Consider the following 22,666-nt stretch of genomic DNA (forward strand, 5'->3'; position numbering starts at 1 on the left):
AAGAAGAGGAGAGGAAGAAAAATGAAAAAAAAAGAGGTTATACATTCATTATGCACAGCTTTAGCACCATGTAGGTTCTAATACTCAAATGTGACTTGAAGGTACAGACTTGCTACCCTAGCAGGATGCACTCTCAGATTGGTATTCTTTAGCTTCCACAGCACTAGGAGCACAGCTATTATGTTGCATTTGCTTGGGATACACTCATTCTGTCTCATTACTCTGAGATCTATATATCAAGCTTGAATACTGCAGCTATGCTTTGTCCTTGTATGTAACCATGTTCCCTCTCCCACATCCCTGCAAGAACAGGATGAAAGCTAAATTACCGATTCAGAGACTTCTACTCCATCCCTATTAGGCAAGCAGGCAAGTGGATTAGTGACTGTAACTCTCACTGTTGTATTATTGAAATTCCTTCACAGCCTTATTAAATTGAAAAAACAAATCTTCACAGAATAGCTGAGGTTGGAAGGGACCCCTGGAGATTGTCTAGTCCAACCCCCCTGCTCAAAGCAGGAGACATTGTCTAGTTGTGAGTCTCCAAGGACGGAGACTCCACAACCTCTCTGGTCAACCTGTTCCAGTGTCACCCTCACCATAAAAAAAGTTTTTCCTTATGTTTAAATGGATTTTTGCTGTATTTCAATTTGTGCCTGTTGCCTCTTGTCTATTTGATAGATAACACTGAGGAGAGTCTTGCTTCATCTTTACACCCTCCCATCAGTTATTTATACAAATTGAAAAGATCCCCCCTGAACGTTCTTTTCTCAAGGCTAAACAATCCAAGATCTCTCAGTCTCTCCTTGTATGAATGATGCTATAATCCTGTAATCACCCTTGTGGCCATTTATACGTGCTTTTTAAGCATGCTGTCTTTTGATCTTGTCCAATTAATGTTTGACCTTACCTTCACTAAGTAACTTCAAAAAGAACCTGTTAAGAAATCTAAAGAAAATCTGTTAGATTTGTTGCTACCTTTTATATTCAAAACAAGTACATGCCCAGTAAATCTTTATATTCCTTGACAACTATCCAGATTCCCAGTGTAAACTTATTTACCAATGAATCCAGAGAGAAACTCAAATGCCAGCCAACTGACTTGATGCATATCTATACAGACACATACGTAATCTTTAAAATGTACTGTATATAGGTATATATGCATATATATGTATTTTTATATAACCCCTAAATACACAATATTACATATATAATAATGTATTTCATTACAAAACTGTTTGGATCAGAGTTATCACTCCCCCATATCATAAGCTGAAGGACTGAAGTATCAAAGTAGAATTATTTTCTCTGAGAGCTTAATTAAAGCCCTGTAACAGGCCTGTGGGAATAGAAATAAAGGAAAGGAAGTGAAGTGTTTTGAAGTGTCTCAGTTTTCACAGGCCTCTGAGAAAGAGCTTTAATAAATACAAATTAAAAGGGAGCTGGGGGAATGAGAACAAGAAGTAGCATATGTCTGCCAGAAAAATCATGTGAAGACATTTCTCTCTTTTTCTGGAGCAAGGCCTGATCATAGCAATCCTCACACTTCAGTGCCACACTATGAAAGACCTTATAGAGGAACTGAAAGAATATGAAAGAAGAATAGAAAGAATGTGAAAGACGCCACAGAGGTACTAAGCCCCATAAAGAATTTGTGTTCGGCACTTAACTCCATGCTAACAGAGCTAGTGTTTTAATCAAATAGATAGAATTGTTTGAATAGATAGAATAGATTGAATTGATAGAATCGAAATTTGTCATTGAGAGATCAAATTTCCTCTTTGCAAATGGCTTATAGGTATTGTTACATTTGGTTGTGCTGTTTGTAATTACTGAATCACACGATGTTCTTCAAACCAGTAATGTTAACTAAGAATGACTAGTGCTCCACAGATGTCTAACAAAAGTACAGCATTGCCCCATATGGAATGGAAATGCTTTGCCTCTCTCATTTCCTTCTAGAGCTGTCAGAGTTCTCTATTGTGGATCTGAATGTTACAGCTTTAGGCCATGATAGTAGCACATAAACACATAAGGTTAATGGGGGTGTGTGGGGGTGTGTGTGCAGGGATCAGGGGTGAAGGTTCTGGGGATGTGACATAATCTGGAAAAGAGGAATGAGGTGAGCAGGTGTTGCTCATCAGCAAAAGAAAATAGGTGGCAGTTACTAGCGTGGCCTCTCTTACCTGGCCATAGCTCTCTCCCTTGCTGTTTACCAGAAAAGACAGTACAGGTCTTCAGGGTAACATCTTGCTGAGCCCTCGATCATTCCAGAAAAGGAAAGTTACAAAGGAAGTCTTTACCCATGGAGGATTTGGGAGGCCAAGAGCAGAAGGAAACAGAGGATGCTGCAGTGTGAAGCTACATGCTATCTCAACATTGAAAGCAACATGCAACTCTGGTGCTTCTTTTCATATCTTGGGGATAATTTAGAAGTGAGCAGAGTGACTAATTCTTGTCTCAACTGAAATGTCTTTCTATCTCGCTAGCTGGGAACCAGAGTTTTAGAGTAAGGAGATAGGAAGCTTGGTTGTGTGTTCAGAAGGTGGAAAATGATGCCGCTTCTGCTTCCAGAAAGTTTACAACTCGACTTAAAAGGTAGCTTCTACATCAGAGGCAGCTGAGATCTGAGAAGCAATGATATATCGATGCATACTGTGAACTTTCCCAGTACTCCCAGCTATGCTGGGAGCCTGTACTGCAGCCAGACAACTAGGTACTCATACTGTCAACCTGTGAATTTACATAGCTGGCACTTCTATGTATACTGAAAAGAAGAGCAGAAAAGAGGATTTCTATGTCTAAGAAATTATTAAATCAGCAGTTGTCATAATAGGAACCTAACTTGTTTGTAGTTTTGAGATATACTCCTTCCCTGTCCCAATTCTACTACACTGCTTTGTGTTGTGTTAACTGGGTTATAGCAAGTCTTGTCTGGTTTAATAAAAAACCCCAAGTTGGTGTAGATTGAAATTTTATTCAAGGTGCCTCACTTAATCATATATCTACTCTCTGGTACAATCAGTTCTGAAGGAGTCTTTCCATGACATGCTGTTTGTGATAGCTGACTTACTACCATTTGTGGGGAAGTAAGAGACAATCTCTGGAGCATGAGTCAGTTGCCTGAGCAGGCATAATTTCTTGGAAGAGCTATTTCACATTATTAATGTATGTGAATTTTATGCAGAAATGGAAAGCAGCTTTATTTTATACTGAATTTAGGTGTTTTGCTGTTTCATGCACAACAGTTCTCATTGCATTTAAACCCTTTTCCCTAATTTGCTGAACATTTGAGGCCTCCCCTTTGGGAAAAACTGAGCCTGTTTCAATACTTACTGTCAAAAAGAATGACTCTGCCATCCCCACCGCAAGGCTGAGTATGGTCTCCAAAGCAAACACTGTTGCATTCTGTACTGGCTGCCTCCCCATATCTCCAGTAGTCAGGATTATTTCCACAGAAACAAGCATAACCTGATTCCATGCCTGCAAACTTTAACAACAAAGATGCATAAGGAAGGGAGGGATAATATTCAAAGGAGTGACAGCAGGAGGTTGTATGAGCAAGAAAGCTGGCAGAAGAATATGTGTGTTTTGGAGAAGTACGATTAGTCAGAGGTCCCACCACAAACTGGTTTTGTTTGAACTGTCAGGATGCTACGTAAGACTAGCGAGAAAGATGGAATGGAAGGCAATTAGGGTACCCTATCACTTATAACTGCGGTAAGCAAGCATACTTTCTTCTGGCATCCTGGCATTATTAATTGGTCATTTGCCCAGATTGCTCTGGATGCAGAGAGAGGGCTAGGTCCCCTGGAGCTGGAGTGAGACCTTAGACCTCCTAAAGTTTAAAAAAAAAGTGGGAGGGGGAGTAATATGATAGAGAGCTCTAGACATATTGCCATATTTTGTCTTTGAAAACATTTTGTAAATGTATGTCAGAGAAATCACCTTAAATTGTTGACTTCGGCAGGAACTGATGCATGTTTGGATAGTAAGTTTATTGGAGGTCTCGCTGGTGCCAGTCAAAGGTGGCTCTCCATGGTCCTTGTAACACCCTAGATTCCCCGGCACTGGCAAGAGTAACAGACAACAGTCATTCTAAAGGTGCGCCTGGAAACACCCAAGACACAGACCACTTTATGCACTATCTGGTTCCTAAGCAGGTCTCCATATGTTCTTGTCTTGATTTTGCAGTATGAGAGATGTTACTTTATGCTAGATCCTTGTCATATTTTCCAAACATGCCCAGGGATAAATGACAGGTGGTGAAATAGCAGCGTATCTTCTTAGCAATATACCTGCAATACTTTGTAGTTGGTTTCTGTAAGCTGCAGTAACATAGACAAGATAAATACCTGGTTCATTTCTCCTGATAGAGACAATTAAAAAAAAAAAAAAATCATGAAGTGGGTTCAGAGGTTTTTTGGGATTTTTTGACTATGATCATGCATATTCTAACAACATAAATTGAACAATGTGATTTCTGTCTGATCTTCAAAACAATGAAGTTCTGAAAGTTTTCTAAACAAGATATTTGAGGAAGGGAACCTAAATTGTTTTCGGATGGAGTTTGGCAAGTTTTATGGGAGGCACTATATACTTATACAGGGGAATTTCATAATATTTAAAACTCAAATTCTGATATGAATTCAAAGTATCATATTTTATGGTATGTACAAAAAGATGCAAAGTGAGCAACATTACTTTTTAAAAGAAACATCTATTTATACTATATTAATACAACGTTTCAAGGCTCCTTGGTCACTATAGGAGGTCAGAAAGAGTTTTTCACCCTTCAGTGCATAATTTGTCCTCTGTTTCTGTTTTGTTTTGGTTTTGCACTTTTCGTCAAAGCACTGGAATTTAGCCATGACTACTAGAGAGAGGATGTGGGGTACACTATAGTACTGTGCTAATGGCATGAAATTATCCCTCGCCTACTTGTCGTATCTGCTCACATACTTGAAATTAAATCTATTACCAGCTCTGTGGTCAGATAATTTTTATCCCTCCGCCAAATTGACAAGGATTATTTTTTGTCCACCTAACATTCACAGCTCTGTATAACATGTGATGTGGTCAGAGAACTATATGAGAGGGTTTTTTTGACTATTCAGTCATTTGTTATTTCAGTAATCAGTAAACTCTGAACTCTCTCTTGCTACCATTTTGTGGCACAGCACTGTTTCAGGTTTTTGACCTACCAACAGGTATTTTTTTGGGAGGGGAAATGCTGGGTTTGGGGTTTTGCAGCCTCCGATGCCTGATAGCATGTGGATTGGCTGTTTTGGGGCTCCTTTTGAACTAGCCACCTCTTGTACAGGTGGCCCTTTTCTCTATCAGCTAACCTGTGTGTTAGTAAACTGCTTCTGTATTATTGTACTTTCACATAAATACAATAGGAATGCAATGATGCTTTTTGTACTGAGCAGTCTCGTACAGTAGTCCTGAAAGTATCTCGTCATTGGATTCTGGAAGGCCCATTTTTGGAATTTCTTACACAGGTCTATGCTGTGCAGCAGCCATTGAAATAATGCCTTGAATACAGAACTTCCCTTTGTCTAATTCTAAGAAAGATGGTCTCGTCCCTATTCTTTTGGAAGATTATATACTTAGCTTGTAAACTAATGTCAGCTTACCATTAAAATCTGAATCATCCTGACAACTGGAACAGTTAACAGGTCTGTCTGAGAACTTGCTCCCAGACTTCGGCTATGTTGCCTAAGGCAGCTTCCTTATTTTGAGGAAGAGGGTTAGCATATATATTAGTGACCAGCAAAATATACTGGCGTGTATATGATTATACTCTTAAGGAGGATGATTACAAAGAAGAATTAATGAAGTTGGGAAGAAAATTCTAGTATGTATATTTTTCTGAATAATTAGATAATATTGCTTCAAATATTGTTCATAAAATAATTTTGTTTTCTAAGAATTATACAATTTCAACTATAAATGCTTGCATGGAGTTATGGCTTTGATATGCCCTGCAGCAACACGCATGTAAGTACTGAGACTTAAAGTTACAGCCTGATTTAACATACCTTTGGAAATCCCCATTTGCAGCCCCACCCACAGCTGGGCAGATAACTCTGAGAGAGCTCAGATTTTTGTACACTGCATGATTTCACTGCCCTGAAAAAGCTTCCTAGTTAACCAATCTAGCTCATTTTCCTAGGAGACCTGGGATTTCCTAAAAACACGTATTTTTTATATATATATATATATATTTTTTTTTTTTTTTTTTTAAGTAGCTTTATTGGTGAGACCCTTCAACCTTGTCTCCAGAGGATTAGTAGTTCTATATGTTCCATGCTAAGAAACCAGACTGAGTAATTTGAAAACTTCTCATGTTTTGTAACTAAATCAAGTGTACCATTTGGGTACATCCTAAAGCTAATTAGTCTCTTTGGTGTGCTAGCAGTTTTTTAACAAAACTAGTGGCATATGATTGGGAATAAACAGGAGAAGCATCAATGTAGCCCAAGAACGAACAGTAATTTCCATGCCAGTGCCCAGCTCTTCAAATTACTTTGATATCAAATCAACAAACTACATGAGCCCAGGGATATATGCTCAGCTAAAAGCACATTAGTAGTCCCACATCAAATATATGATTAAACGCTCTTCTGAACTGGGACAACACATGCAAAAAATGACTCCTGTACATGCATGTACATGATTTTTGGTATGCCATTTCTTCCTGTGGCTACTGATGGGCTGGTCCTAAACCTGAGACACCAATGAGTTGCTACTAAAGGGTAATCAGAGTACATAGTATAAGCATAACAGTAGAGGGTAGATCATTTGTAATCTGAGTTTGAGAAGATCTAATTGGCAAAGACTGCTTTTATGTCAGATCCACAGTGATCACAAATTACTGCTTTTTCAAGAATATTTTTATTATATTAAAATAATATGCTCCTCATTCGTTCATATTAAACTGACTCAGGGTGTACGTGTAAGGAGCCACTCAACATAAATCTAAACCAAGATAGTATAGATTTATGTATGTGGAGCAACTCTGCAGAAAAGGCCCTGGAGGTCCTGATAGGCAGGAAGCTGAACATGAGCCAGGAGTGTGCTGGGCAGCAAAGAAGGCCAACAGGACGGTATTAAGATGAGCACAGCCAGAGAGCAAGAGAAGTGATTGTTCCTCTACTCAGCACTTGTTAGGACTACATCGAGAATACTATGTCCAGTTTTGGGGCCCCCAGAACAAGACACTGACTAACTAACTGGAGCGAGTTCAGCAGAGAGCCAAGATGCTCAGAGGGCTAGAGCACTCACCCTGTGAGAAGAGGCTGAGGGACTGGGGCTTGTTCAGCCTGCAGAAGAGAAGGCTTCGGGGGCACCCCTAGCAGCTTCGCAATACCTACATGGAGGCTGTCACAACGATGGAGCCAGGGTCTTCACAGTGATGCATTTTGGACAAGAGGTAAGGAGCTTAAGTTGAAACATGACATGTTCAGGCTGGATATAAGGAAAATCTTTTCACCGTGCTGGCAGTCAAGCACAGGAACAAGGGCCCAGAGAGGGAGTGCACTCTGCGTTCCTGGAGGTTGTCATGGCCTGACTGGATAAACTTGGTCTAATCTGACAAACTAAATAACTTGGTCTGATCTCAGAGCTGGCCCTGCTTTGAGCAGGAGGTTGGACTAGATGACGGCCTGAGGCCCCTTCCAACCTGGGGTATCCTACAAACCTATGTGTATGTATAAAACTATATATACATATATATATATATATGTACACATATATATAAAGCAATGAAGAATCAAAAGTATTTCCAGATAGGTAGTGACTGTTTAGTTACTCTGACCTTTAAAAATTTCCAACATAATCTTTTGCCTTAATTTGCTCTTAATGTTTAGCGTACTAAAGAAGCTTGGCAAAAATGAGGTAGTCAATGTTGTTATTACTGTTCATGCTGATCAGTGATATCTTACTGTCACATTGTCTTCACCTGTTTTTATCTATTTGTTCTCTTGTGCTTAGAAGGTCAGCTCTTTTATGCAAGCATGCTGTTTTTCTTTTAAGCAGCATCTGACATAATAAGGTCCTGGCAAACACCAGAGCTTCTGCATATTACATGTTAAGACATGTGTATTAAAACATGGAATTCATCCTTTTGAGCTCAAAATCATGTTCCAGCTATGCTCATCAAGTTGTGTTTCAAGAGCCTCCTAGCTTTTTGCAATGGTAGTATGCACCAGTATACTGTCTCAAATTGTGCGTGCTACTCTCTGTTCTTGTGTTAAAATGTATACAGGTCAAGCTTATAGAGTGATCAATACAGCTCTGTATAACTTACCCAGCTCTGCCATTTAACACTTCATCAATAGTTCAGTAACAAACACAGGAAATATGATTCCAGATATGAAATCTGTTTATGGTAAGACGCTGATGCAGGCCATAAACATGGAGATGCAATTAAGGGGGACAGCAAGCCTTTCTTTCTTTTACCTTTTGGGAGCATAAGTTGTCATTTCCTTTGAATTTCAACCTAACCTCATTAACAAAGAGACCAAAAAAGTCAGGAATAGCTGCAACATTGCAAACAAACCATCTAAAGCATTCAGTTCTAAATTCTCCATGTGAGATGCACATGTTCTCTCAGGACCCAGTGCTCTCTTCTTGCCTTTTGTTTATGTCCATTCCAGTCTGCTTAGCAGACAAGCCATTACGAAGAGGACAGGAAGAAAAGGAAAGACTAAGCTCCTTCTGGGGTAACCACCACTGTCTTCTGTGATTATGCCCATCCATCCTCATCTAACATTGCTAAATTCTGTGTAGGGTGTTTACACTTGCAGAATGCCAGAACACATTTCTGAATGAAATATTTAGTGTTATGTACAAATATTAGTGAAAAAGACACATGATATAATCATGTGAAATCATCATCATAATGGAAAATTCTTAACTGTAGATTCTTAATTATTGTTACAGTGAATCACTGCATGCCAATCTCTCTAGGCAATCAAGATGCTTCATGTTGTGTTGGCATTGTAGTGGTATTATGTGGGTATAGTTTATAGGTAAATTATGCTCCAGATACTTGTTTTTTCTAGTAGTAAATATAATTACGGAAAAGAAGCATATATAAGACAATTTTTTTACTTCCTTAAAAATTTCAAATAGGATTTCTTTACACAATTGCTTTCTTGCTTCATCACAAAACTCAGTTTTGTATTATGCACTTCACAAGTCAGTTTTGATGGTCCTATAATTTAGCATCATGCTTACTGAAAACAGAAAAACTGGTAAAGAATAAAAGTTTTTTCTACTTGCAGAGCTTCATAAACCATGAGGTTTGTATTAAGACTTGGACAGGCTTGCAATGTACAGTTTGTTCTAAATTGCTGCAATTCCTTTTTCTAGTATCCAGTTTCAGTGCAATGCTTGAAGCAGCTGCTACTGGTCAAAAGGACATTTTGTAAATGTAAGTCTGGATTATCTGTGCGAGTAAGTGTCCAAGTTTAAATCCTCTGCTCCCCACCACAGAGAAAATGAGTGAGGCTGGTTTTAAAAGGATCCTTTGTGTAGAACAAATGGAGTGGAGAGAATTTGCCTTTCAGCTTTTTTACTAGTGCTATATCCAGAGAATTTGTTAACATCTGTGGTCTTTAAAGAAAATGCAAATTCTTTCATTTTAAAACAAGATAAATTTCTTAATTAGGAGGGTCATGTTTCCTAAATAGGACCTGGTATATTAGAAAAATAAGAGTGAGATGTCCTCCGAATAATGAGTATTGGAGTGTTGTATGATTTTGTGTTATTTAAATTAGACTCCTTAATCTGTATTTAAGTCTAGGTAAAAGTCACCCAACTTAAGGTCACACTTATGTATTTGTTTGCCTCACTTGAAGACATGAATCACTCGCTCACATTTATTAAAAAAGAAAACTGTGGAAAAAGTAAAAAATCACTTTAGATCCAATTTTCTTTGTTTGGTTTTGTTTTCTTAACTTCAAGTAAGGAATGTACTTCTTCAAATCGAAAGTATGCCTACGTAAGGACCACTGCTCTGATGCTTAACAGTATACACATAAATTTTCCCTTAGAAATAGAGAGTACTTGCATAGAAGAAGTCAGGAAAACATGTAAAGGCATTAATGATTAGACTTAATAAAATGTGTAGTTATGGTTGCTTGTTAACATGCAAAACTGGAATCTCTTTTTAATATTTAGGCATATTTTAAAGAAAGTGATTCTTAGGAGTTTATCCTGGAACATTCAGGAATTAAAATTTTGGAACCCATTGACACAAATCATGACAAAGCCTCCACATTTTAGACAAGGTAAATAATATAATACATTAAAAATATTAAATACTGGAAGGAAGCTTCAGGTGAATAGCTTGTGAATTATCTGTTAAGAAAAAAATCTAACAAAGTCCAGTTTGTGGTTTCACACCAATGCTAAGTATATGCACCTGCAAGGAATAGAGCTCCCATATACCTAACAAATAGCCACCTTTTCCCTGTGTCCTCTCATGCTGTCTTTATTTCTTCCAAGCAATTCTGTGTATGATGTGTTATACACATTAAACTAATGCCATCCATTTTACAAGCTAATTGCAAATGATGGACACGTATGTACCTTGTGTAAAAAAAATATTAATAATTTCCTATTCATTTTTGTCCTCTAGATTTTAATAAATGAATGACATATTTCTACGGATTCAAAAAAACTAGCAGTACTTTGAACGTTTTGAGTGATTCTCTGTCTGGTATTATTTGTAAATAATATAATCCAGTAATTTCAAGATGCTATGAAAAGGACAGCAATGGTGGAACGATTAAGTAAGCTTGTCATCAACTCCAGAGAGCCATTTCAAATATTGCTGAGTCTGCAAATGAAAATAAGCTAATTGGCCTTATCCTAGTTTCTGTTTGAAAATCACTACCCACTGTTGTATAACTGCCATCTCAACAGAGATGCAGGCCTAAGAAAATTGCTTGGTGCTCTTACTTCGGCAGGATGGAATCTCACAGTATTTCCAATATATTCCATCCTCATGCTCTGCAATGTAGCACCATGGGCTGACATCTCCATCAGGGTTCCTGAAAAAGAAAAATAGAGAGAGTGAGTCAAAAGTCATCAAATATTAAAAAAAAAAAAAAAAAAAAAAAAAAAAAAAAAAAAAAAAAAAGCATAAAAATAAATCTTATTAAGCTTCAGTGTCAGCAGTATTTTTGCTCTAATATCTATTGAATATTTAACTTGTATACCAAGAAAAATGCAAAAGTGGTCAGGAAGTTCAGATAACTTTGGTTACTACAGTACACAGCAAGCATAAAATGCTAGTAATGTCTAAAACATAACTTCTTTTTTCTTTAAGTCTAAAAGGTGCAGAGCTATTTCTGGACAGTACTGAAAAAGAGGAAGATTTTTCAGCCCCACATCCTGCATACAGATTCCTCAGACTCCCAAACTTGATTTTTGCCATGGTACAAAATAGTCCAGACTCCAACTTTCTGTATGTATGATGACAAAAACATTTATCCAATAAAGTTTTCTGGGAAAGACTGAGGTCTTTTATTCCCCTTCAGTAAAGCTGAATAATTCTGTTCCAGTGATCTGATATATTGATGGATGAGATGGTAATTCCTTGTGTGTCCATGATTATTCTTTGCTGTTGTGTAGCACAATTTACAAATGCATACCTAATTAGGTTATTTAGCTAGGTTATTTAAAGTTTTTTCTATGTACACTTTGAAAAACTATGCACACTGAAAAGATAAATTTAAGAGAATAAATTGTTATTTTGGACAGTCAAGTTGAAATATGACCTCTTCTCATAACTAGGGCCAACTGCAATGTTTTTATCATGTACTTTGGCATGAATTCTATTAATGAGACCTCCCTACACTGAAGCATCAGTTCAGCTGCACTTTGTCATTTGGGCACATTAACAACTCTTTGTGGGAGATCCAATTTTAGAACTGGTGAGGATGTTTTTTGGTCAAATCACAGAATGATGAAGACAATTAGTGAGTTGAGTTCAATTTAGCTGACTAAAATGCTGTTAGTTAGGCTTTCAAGCAGACGAGTAAAAGTAGCGGACGAGGAAAGCCTAAGACTAGTTTACTAGGAATTTAGATATAATGGCAGAGCTTCCAGTGCCTAAAGAAAGTAGAAGACTAAAATCAAGGAAAGGTTGTACACAAAATAACACAAGTTTCCTTGTTTTCACAGTTACAGGAAATTTTGGGTTTACACCTGCATGACAGAACACAGATGTCTGTAATTGAATCATGGTAATGTTACTCCACATATAAATGCCTTAACATGCAAGGAAATTGCGGAGAAATGTGGTGAATGTCTTTAGAAATCTTTGCCTTGAACCTCAGAAGTGCATACTGTTAGAAAACAATTGAGTGTCAGTCTGCATAATTTTGTCATGGCTGAAATGAGGTTTAATGGAACATTATGAGGCATTTCCATCCTAACAGTGTGTCTTGCAGTAAACAAAGTATTCCAAGTAAGGCCCACCCATGGAGAGATAACATGCTTCTGATTAATGCTTTAAGTGTAAAATTAGATTATTCAAATGTTGTCCCTAAAATTGAGCCTCAAAGCAATGTATTACGCCTTAAAAAAGCCTTGTGAGATATGTGTTGCCTCACAGAAGGGAAGATCAACTTGTCCATTGTCACCAAGCAAATGAATGGCAGAGAAAGAGCTAAAACAGTGATATCTTCACTCACAAGGCAACAAGATTTGCATGCTAAAGATATGCTCTGACACTCTTAAAACAGTGACTTTCCATGCTTTTTTTCAACAGAATGTGAAGTTTAAAAGCATCCGTTAGTTAGGATCACCATTCCATACACCTGTGAGAATATTCCTGGGCCATGTGATATAGCATAAGGAAGGAAATGGCTAACCTTCCAGTCAAACTCCATCTCAGAAAGGATTATCTAACACCTAGCAGATTGAGGTTAAAAAGCTGTATTTGGTAATCAAGTCATTTCTCAGGTTTACATAACAGATTATAGGCTTCTTGCTCCTTGTAACACCAAATTCTCATTTGCTAAGTAAAGTGAGACTCTAGTAAGGATTACTTGAATACCTGGATAAACATTCAGTTTGTTATGCACATTTTTGCATAGTTGTACATGTTTTGCTTTGTACTAACGTAAGTATTAGCCAGGGATGACTGCCAAAAGTCAGACCCTGTAGTCTATCGAGGATATTGCCACACAGCAACAATCAAAATGACATTCTTGATTCTGCTATTTGTATCAGAGATAATTCAGTGGCCACTAGCCTTTTTATAGCTCTGTATTAGTATGCATACTGAGAGATACAGCTCTCTACATGTCATGAGAATTGTTATGCATTTGGTGTTGTTGGGTTGAGGGAGGCTGTGAAGTTGGTGTGAAATGTTTTTGATGGGAAGACAGTCCTTCCAGTGCTCACATGCTGATCTGATACTAGACAGCTTGATGGGTTTGTTTGGTTTCCAGGCCATTTCCTAAAGAGGCTGCCCCACTTCTGTGGAGTTTCTCTTGTAGGTGGTATATTTTTCTTTGCTCCTGTAAGATGCTGAACTGATTCAAGAGTGAGTCAATTCAGAACTTGGCAATAATGCTTTCTCCTTCTATGGCTGAAAACAGAGTCCACTGGTGCAACACATTGAACAGTGTTATTTTGAAGCACTGTTGCAGCCACTGGAAAAGATCCTGAGTAAGTCTTTTTCTTCCCTGTCCTTCACCAATGTTCTTCAATGAGAAATATCCTCCTGAGTCATCAAATACTCTGGAAATGCCACTGACTCCTTTCATCAGTGTGCTTACCTGTCTGCTGTGTATCACAAGACCTCTTTTCTGTGCTTTCTTTCTTGCTCTCCATTAACTGACTGTCTCTGTCATATTTTCTTGAATGTCTATTTCTGATTAAATATAGAAAAGTTCTTGGATCAAGAACCAGGACCCTATGTTCGTGACATAGCAATTGTGCTGAACTCCTGCATGTTAATTTTGCCTCATTTATCCTGATTTATATTGCTTACAGTTAAATGATTTCAACACAAAGATGGCAAATGCATAGGCTTTACCCTAGAACGCCTTTAACCTGCTAAGTAAGGGCATCTTCCAGGAGAATTAAGGTGTGGTTTGAACCGTCTCACGAAGGAGGCATTAGAGCTTTTCTTGCTATGCCCGAGGTAGCTCAATTCTTAATCTCTTGGTTTAAACATCTCTGTCCCCATTACCCAGTGAGTAAGAGACACCACTCAACTTTATATGCATCCTAGATGAGCTGATGATTATCATTGTTTAAGGAATGTATCTATCAGGTTATTCCCCACCTAGTTCCATAACAAGTATAGATGGGCATGAAAACTTAACTGGTCAGTCCTGCAAAGGCAGAAGTGCATGTAACCTCCCAATGCACAACACCAGAAGTTAAATGTTGCAGGCTGAAGAGAGCCTGCAGAGCCTAAACATCTCTGAACTTAGGTTCTTATTTGGCTCCTAAATTCTGACGTTCTTATTTAAGTTTCGTTCTGAGTTCTATCCATAGTTATGGAGGACTCCTCTAGAAGGCAAGGAAAGGAAAGTGGATCTGCCATGGTTTGAGCTGGTATTGTAACCATTGACAGTGGAGCTTCTGAAGTCAAATAACAACTCCAAGTCACTGAACAGCTTATGCTCACTGAGAATTTTTGGTGACTACATAACTTTCACTAGCACAAAATTCGGAAACATAGTGTATAACGGAACCAGGCTTGTGGGTGAGGATAAAAACCATAATGTTGCAGAGACTCCTACAGACATTCACTAGTGCTTCTGTACTTCTGTCTTGGATCAATTTTTTTATTATCTCCATCTTTTCATTTGTGTAATCTCTAGTCTTTCTCCATCATGCCAAATTATAGATTGGCTATATAATATGGACTTTGGGTGAGAGCTGGGTTGAAAAAGTTATTCTACTAACAGTGCTTGTAGATCCAGGGTACTGATTACAGGATAAAATAAAACCTGTTAGATATCCATGGTTCTGGCATTCTTCACTGTATGACAGGAAGTTTCCTAATTTTGTGTCAGCTCTTTAAAGTAACACTAGGTATATAGGCAATGTTAGTAGCAATGAGACATTTCTTACCTGCAGTAGTTATGCTCTCCAAGCCCTCCCTCCCCATTGGGATATTTCAAAGTATTATAAGGATGCTCAAAGGTCTCATTCCAAAAAAGACAAGGTTTCCCTGCATATTGGGAGGTCTGGTTCTGGGTGCCACGATAGTCAGCCCCATTTGCTGTATAACATTCTGGGAAAAAATGGAAATGGAAAAAGAGAAAGTATGTATGTACTTTTAGTGTTTGGTTGTTCTTCCCTCGCCCTCCACCCCATCCCCAAGAGACCATGTTTCCTTTCACTAACATGTTTCCTGCATTGTTTAGGCAGCTAAAGATGCTGTCTGGGATTTAAGCTTTCTCTCAGAGTCACACATCTATTGAAGAGATAATGATTTCTTTACTTTACTAAACAGTTAGGTCTGAAGAGTGGTTAATATAATTAATGTGCATTTTCTGAATAAGCATATTACATTTTTCACTGTTTTCCTCATGTTCTACTCATTAGGATGAATCTGTAACTTGTTAATTTTCCAAAAATGAAATTAGATTATGTTAGCAGTCTGCCACTTATCAGCATACTACCCAAAATCTCACCCCAGTTTAACTAAAGTTGGAAATATCTGTACTTTATAAAGTCAAAGATTTTGTAGGCATGGATTTTGCAAACCTTTACATCCTGATTTAGAAAAAATCTTGGGCATTTTTTTCTCTGGCCTGAATTGCCTTAGAAAGGGACCTCCTTTGGTAGAGTATAATCATGATACCATGATTTGCTACTAAAGCATTTATGCTTTCAGATTAAAACTTACAGGTCAGTATTCTTCTGCCTCGCTCATATTTTCTCCCGTTTATGTTTGCTTTCCTAGCTTCCTAACACTCAGCAAGTTAGAAATCAAAGCAGAGAATGATTTCTCCAGTCATTAAATACACTATCCCCTTCACAGCTGAACTACAGCCTGGCTTTGCTGTGTCTTACTAGAATCATAGAATTGTTTAGGTTGGAAAAGACCTTTAAGATCATCAAGTCCAACCATTAACCTAACACTGCCAAGTCCACCAAAACCATGTTCCTAAGTGCCACATCTACATGTCTTTTAAATACCTCCAGGGATGGTGACTCAACCACCTCCCTGGGCAGCCTGTTCCAACGCTTGACAACCCTTTCGGTGAAGAAATTTCTCCTAATACCCAATCTTAACCTCCCCTGGCGCAACTTGAGGCAATGTCTTCTTGTCCTATCGCTTGTTATTTGGGAGAAGAGATGGACACCCACCTCACCACACCCCCTTTCAGGTAGCTGTAGAGAGCGATAAGGTCTCCCCTCAGCCTCCTATTCTCCAGGCTAAATAACCCCAGTTCCCTGAGCCGTTCCTCATAAGCCTTGTGCTCCAGACCCCTCACCAGCTTCGTTGCCCTTCTTTGGACACACTCCAGCACCTCAATGTCCTTCTTGTAGTGAGGGGCCCAAAACTGAACACAGGATTCGAGGTGCAGCCTCACGAGTGCTGAGTACAGAGGGACAATCACTTTCCTAGTCCTCCTGCTGGCCACACTGTTTCTGATACAGGCCAGGATGCCGTTGGCCTTCTTGGCCACCTGGGCACACTGCCGACTCATAGTCAGATGACTGTCAACCAACACCCCCAGGTCCTTTTCCGCTGGGCAGCTTTCCAGCCACTCTTCCCCAGGCCTGTAGCGTTGCATGGGGTTGCTGTGACCCAAGTGCAGGACCCGGCACTTGGCCTTGTTGAACCTCATACAATTGGCCTCCGCCCATTGATCCAGCCTGTCCAGATCCCTCTGCAGAGCCTTCCTACCCTCCAGCAGATCAACAGTCCCGCCCAACTTGGTGTTGTCTGCAGACTTACTGAGGGAGCACTTGATCCCCTCGTCCAGATCATTGATAAAGATATTAAACAGAACTGGCCCCAAAACTGAGCCCTGGGGAACACCACTTGTGACTGGCCACCAACTGGATTTACCTCCATTCACCGCAACCCTTTGGGTCCGGCCATCCAGCCAGTTTTTTACCCAGCAAAGAGTGTGCCCATCCAAGCCACGAGCAGCAAGTTTCTCCAGGAGAATGCTGTGGGAATCGGTGTCAAAGGCTTTACAAAAGTCCAGGTAGACAACATCCACAGCCCTTCCCTAGCCCACTAAGCGGGTCACCTGGTCATAGAAGGAGATCAAGTTAGTCAAGCAGGACCTGCCTTTCATCAACCCATGCTGACTGGGCCTGATCACTTAGTTGTCCTGTATGTGCCGCATGATGGCACGCAAGATGATCTGCTCTATAACCTCGCCCGGCTCTGACATCAGACTGCCAGGCCTGTAGTTCCCTGGATCCTCCTTCTGGCCCTTCTTGTAGATGGGTGTCACATTTGCTAACCGCAAGTCAACTGGGACCACCTGACTGAAAGTGGCTTGGTGAGCACTTCTGCCAGCTCCTTCAGTACCCTTGGGTGGATCCCATCCGGCCCCATAAACTTGCGTGTGTCTAAGTGGTGTAGCAGGTCACTAAACATTTCCCCGTGGATTACAGAGGGCTTCATTCTGCTCCCCGTCTTCCAGCTCAGAGGGATGGGTACCCAGAGAACAACTGGTCTTACTGTTAAAGACTGAGGCAAAGAAGGCATTATGTACCTCAGCCTTTTCCTCAGCCTTTGTCACTATGTTTCCCCCTGCATCCAATAAAGGATGGAGATTCTCCTTAGCTCTCCTTTTGTTGCTAATGTATTTATAGAAACATTTTTTATTGTCCTTTACGGCAGATGCCAGATTAAGTTCTAGCAGGGCTTTGGCCCTTCTAATTTTCTCCTTGCATAACCTCACAACATCCTTGTAGTCTTTGTGACTTGCCTGCCCCTTCTTCCAAAGGTCATAAACTCTCCTTTTTTTCCTGAGTTCCAGCCAAAGCTCTCTGTTCAGCCAGGCCATTAATGACATCTTCTGATCAAATAAATATTCATATGCATGAACAATTTTACCGTTACTAAAAATGCAAAACATTTTTTATTAAATTATGTACTGTGAGGGTGACAGAGCACGGGAACAGTTTGCCCAGAGAGGTTTTGGAATCTCTGTCCTTGGAGCTATTCAAAAGCCACCTGGATGTGGTCCTGGGCAACGTGCTTTAGGTGACAGTGCTTGAGCAGAGGGGTCGAACAAGATGACCTCCAGAGATCACTTCCAACCTCAACCATTCTGTGATTCTGTGATCATCTTCCAGAAATAGTCATTATAATTAGTGTACCATAAATAAGCCCATCCTGTATAATTATATAGTATAGTTAATACTTGGTAACATTTATCATCCATGCATTTATTTAAAAATAGTACTAAAATACAACAGTCCATGACAGAATTAAAACTGCTGGGTTACACTGTTGTGAACATTTCTTTGTACTGAGTACCATTACCAGGGAAAGTCACAAATGCTTCCTACTACCTGCAGGCTGCGCAACCTTCTGTTTTGTCTGATAGTATTCTCTGTAGGAACCATTTAACAGCTGCAGAGATGTTCTACTGCCCTGAGGGAAAGGGAGAGTGCTCTGAAGTGGAGTATGCTGATCTCAGGTGTCCCTCATGAGATGTACTCTACAAAACAAGGCTAGAAAACCTGTGTGGCTGCAGTTGGAAGAGGAAAAAACCCACCCCCAGCTTAATCCTTATACTAACAGTACACCTTTTTTGTATTTAGAAATACTGTGGGAGAAGGGAAAATGTATTATTAAAACCATGCCTTTGAAATTAGTTTAGTCTGGGCCCACAAATATCAGAATGGTGCAATTATAATGATTATTTCACAGTTTTATTACACAGGAGATGAAAGCTGATGTTTTTGTGCCTTTGCTGTGTATTTTCATGCCTAGGCAAGTTAGGATTTCTATTAAATGGAATTTTGTTGCTGAAGGCACACAGAAGAGGTGTCTGCACAACCATTAATGTATACTGCTATCATCCATGGACAGAAAGCTATCTAATTTAACCAAAATAAGCTTCAAGTCAATACTCCTCCTTACTGTAATTTACCTGACTGCCTTAGCAATGCAGGTGAGCTACATACATTTACTTGAAAATGCAAATCTGATTTTCCAGTATTCAGGCCACCACAGATATTTGCATAAACATATGAAAAAAACCACTTTAAAGTCACCACAGTGTTGCAACTTTCTTCAATACCTCACTTGCTTTGCAGTTAATGTAAAAGTTTTTCTATGTCATAGCTGAAAAATATAAGCTGATAAATTTGGCAGAAAAAAGAGGAAAACATAATAAAACTAGATAAACAAAATAACGTACAGTATAAAGAAGCAGTTGTGAGAAGTGATAAACACATTGAGAAAAGATGTCTACTGCAGCTTAGTGCTATTACTTTTTTTGCTTCTCACTTCTAAACGAGAAGCAGTATGTACTAACATCTACTCAGAAATGCAAGGAATGCTACAATACCTGAATGTAATCTGGCACACAGACTAAACTGAAGTTAACATCAGCCCATTTTAGGATCTGCTAAGACTGGCCCATGCTTTAACTTGCAGTAGTGACTGCCTTTCATTTTCATGTGAGGTTTTTTTTTTTTTTTTAGTATTTTCTTCAAACTTCATTGCACTGGTACTTTAAGGACATGGCACAAAAGGAAGAGTCAGGCTCTCTTCATTCCTCTCAGCTGTAGTTTTTTGTTCCCAAGACAATAGGTAGCTGTAACACTGCCTCCTGTGTTCTTTTGCACTACCAAGAGATTTGGGAAAAATGCGCCAGCTGAGTTGTAGTGAAGCTCCCCTGGCTTTTTTAGCATCTAGATGTGGAAGGAGGAGGCAATGAGATAACATGTAAAATCATTGATTTTCCCAGAAAAACTGAAATGAAAACTTTAAGTTATGGAATTTAGCAGCTTTTATCAAATGAAATTGATACCTTTTTGTGTTACAGGGAATTTGCTAGGAAATCTTCATTTTGTTAATGATTAATAATAATTTTTCCATAGCATTGGAGTGCAATCTTTTCAAGTAAATACTGGCATTTAAAAATCAGGTCCTTGGTCCTACATTCTTCTACCTTGAACAATAAGCTTTGAGATCTGCTGAGATATATTTTGTACTGTTTTCTATAAAATTCATAGTAACATGGACACAGATCTCTCAGCATATTCAATATCTTGGCAGTAAACAGTAAACAGCTGTTTACAGTAAACATGCATAGTGATTTCGCCATATTTTGCTACACAACAGCCAAGACACTACCTTAGCGATCTCACTATGAAATTAATAGTCCCAATGTGCTGAAGGTGCAAAGTGAATGTTTCATCTGCAGACAGACCACTGTCCTCTCCATTTCAAATCCGTAGGCTGCACTGTAAAGGCAAAAGTCCTAAGAGATTCTGGAGGAGGTTAGAACTTCCATCCTTCTTTTCATCTTGTACTACGGGTGTAATAATTCTGTGAATAGATGAGCTTAAAAAAGGTCAGCCAGATTTGCCCGCACAAAACTAGTTCAGAAGAGGTCATCTAAATAAAACGGTCAGAAAAGAGTGGACTGAACACTATTGGTAAAACTCTTGGACTTACTCAAATTACCTGATTTCTCTTTGGTAGATTATGACCATGTAGAAGGGAGGGGAAAAAAAATGAAACAACCAGCAACAACCACCTCTCCCTTACTGTTCTGGCACCCACTGGATCCAACTCTCTTATGTTGGTTGACACTTCCATGTTACTTTAGGCTATGAAGCCCTTTGCTTGGAATCTAACTAACATCAGAACAGTGACTCAAGGACATTAATGTCAGTTCTGTGAATTTCAGCAAGCCTTATTCCTTAAAGTTTTGTAAGACTATGGTATACTATGACAGAACTTGCACTGTATCCAAGTCCTCTCCGGGTGGCAAAGACAGCAAGGAAAGAAAAGGCACTTTGCGGAGGCTAAAGCTGACAGCTTCCTAGAAGGCATCAGAGTGCCACTGTGCTTGACAGATTTGTCACGTGGTTTCTGTTCGTGCACCCACAGCTCAATTTAAACTATCCTGTCAACCTCTATTAAATCACTAAGGGTTTAGACAGTACATGGAGAAAGCTGTGACCATTCAAATCTTGAAGTCTCCGACATCCTCATATTTCTAAGATCTTAGTCATCTCGGTTTCAGACTTAGTCTGAAGTAGAGGCTTGTGTCAAATCCATAATTAAAATCAATGTCTGTGATGATTTTACTCTATTAACTCTCTAATGACCATGCTCCTTCTACTGTTTCATGGGGATGTCTGCAAACAGAATTAATCAGAGGTAGAACCACTGCAGTGGTTCTAGTCATGAAAAGCTGGAAGGTTCCAACAGGTCCTGTTCAGGATAATGCTTATGAGCCTTAGTGAGGAAACAAGGAGAGCAGTGTGTTGCCAGGGCTGTTTTGTTTTCAACACATCAGGTGCCATGGTTGACAGAAAAATAACTCTTTTTTTCAAAATGAAGACTAAGACTAGATAAGTACGTATTGAGTGGCAACCGCTAGAAAGAAAAAGCAGAAAATATGCCTGGGGATGGTTGTCCACTATGAGTGAATGCTCAGTGTGTGATACAGGTTCACAATTAGTTTTATTAGAGCCAGATCAACATTTGGAAGATCAAACAGCAGCTGTAGTAGAAATTTTTTCCATCTGTCTCAGTTTCTTCTTCGATGTAGGGACCTTACAATGATCATTTTTGCCTTTGTTACTTTGGGACTGTACGGCTGCCTGCACTCCACATGGGCGCCACTTTAGGATCACTTGAAAAATTAAGGTAGTGCAAAATATAACAGACTGATTTTTTTACTGAATGAAGCACTGATGATAAAACACTGATATTTCAGAGCCTGCATTGGCTGCCAATGATTTTCTAAGCTGGACTTCCAAACACTGGTTTTAATCTCTGAAGTCCTTAATGGCAAGAGGCCCACTTACCTGAGAAAATCTCATTTCATGCCACATTCCCATAGACAGAAATAATACAAACATTTGAATTTCACCTGCAGTCTTTTCTGTACAAATGAGAGGAAAAGCTAAGAAAACAGCTATATACTTCTCAAACACTCTTCATTTTCTGGCTGGCAAGTGGGAAATCTTATAAATCTTCTGAGCATTCTTCAAAGTCTGTATTTTCTCAAAGACATATATTCAGCAACATTACAAATTGCAGACCGAAGAGATGGAGGTTTCAGGATGGTTTAAATACCTTCTTAGAGTACTCTTCTAAGTTTGGGGCATGTATGTAGCTTTTGAGACTGAAAAATCAGAATGACAAACTTGTTACTATTTCACTGAAAAAAACAAAGTTACTTGCTTTATTTGCTTGCTTTAAGTTCTGTAAGCTACTTGGAGTGCTGACTGGGGGCTGGAGAGATTAAAGGTTGACAACAATTATCAACCAGAAACTAGCCTACCAGGCCAGAAATTATCCTACTGGCTACTGCTAAACAAGAAGCAAGGTTTTCTTTTAAAAATCTGCAGATTAATGAAAGGTAAATGACAGCGGCTGCTGTTTACATCTTGGGTTTCATTACAGTGGTGCAATAGCCAGAACATTAAATGTTCTGCAAGGCTGGAGCAA

The 22,666-nt window shown here is 39.1% G+C and overlaps 1 protein-coding gene across 1 annotated transcript in view; it reads right to left on the reverse strand.

Moving 5' to 3' along the window:
* The window catches only part of KREMEN1 (kringle containing transmembrane protein 1), a 31,725-nt gene that overhangs the window by 4,339 nt on the left and 4,720 nt on the right, over positions 1-22,666 (reverse strand). The window contains exons 2-5 of the mRNA XM_059827525.1: positions 15,118-15,280; positions 10,978-11,069; positions 3,952-4,073; positions 3,340-3,493 (exon numbers count right to left, since the gene is read on the reverse strand). Of these exons, the coding sequence (XP_059683508.1) occupies positions 3,340-3,493; positions 3,952-4,073; positions 10,978-11,069; positions 15,118-15,280 (531 nt within the window). The remainder of the gene's footprint in view (positions 1-3,339; positions 3,494-3,951; positions 4,074-10,977; positions 11,070-15,117; positions 15,281-22,666) is intronic.

Source organism: Gavia stellata, chromosome 21 (genome assembly GCF_030936135.1).
Source record: "Gavia stellata isolate bGavSte3 chromosome 21, bGavSte3.hap2, whole genome shotgun sequence".
Classification (NCBI taxonomy): Eukaryota; Metazoa; Chordata; class Aves; order Gaviiformes; family Gaviidae; genus Gavia; species Gavia stellata.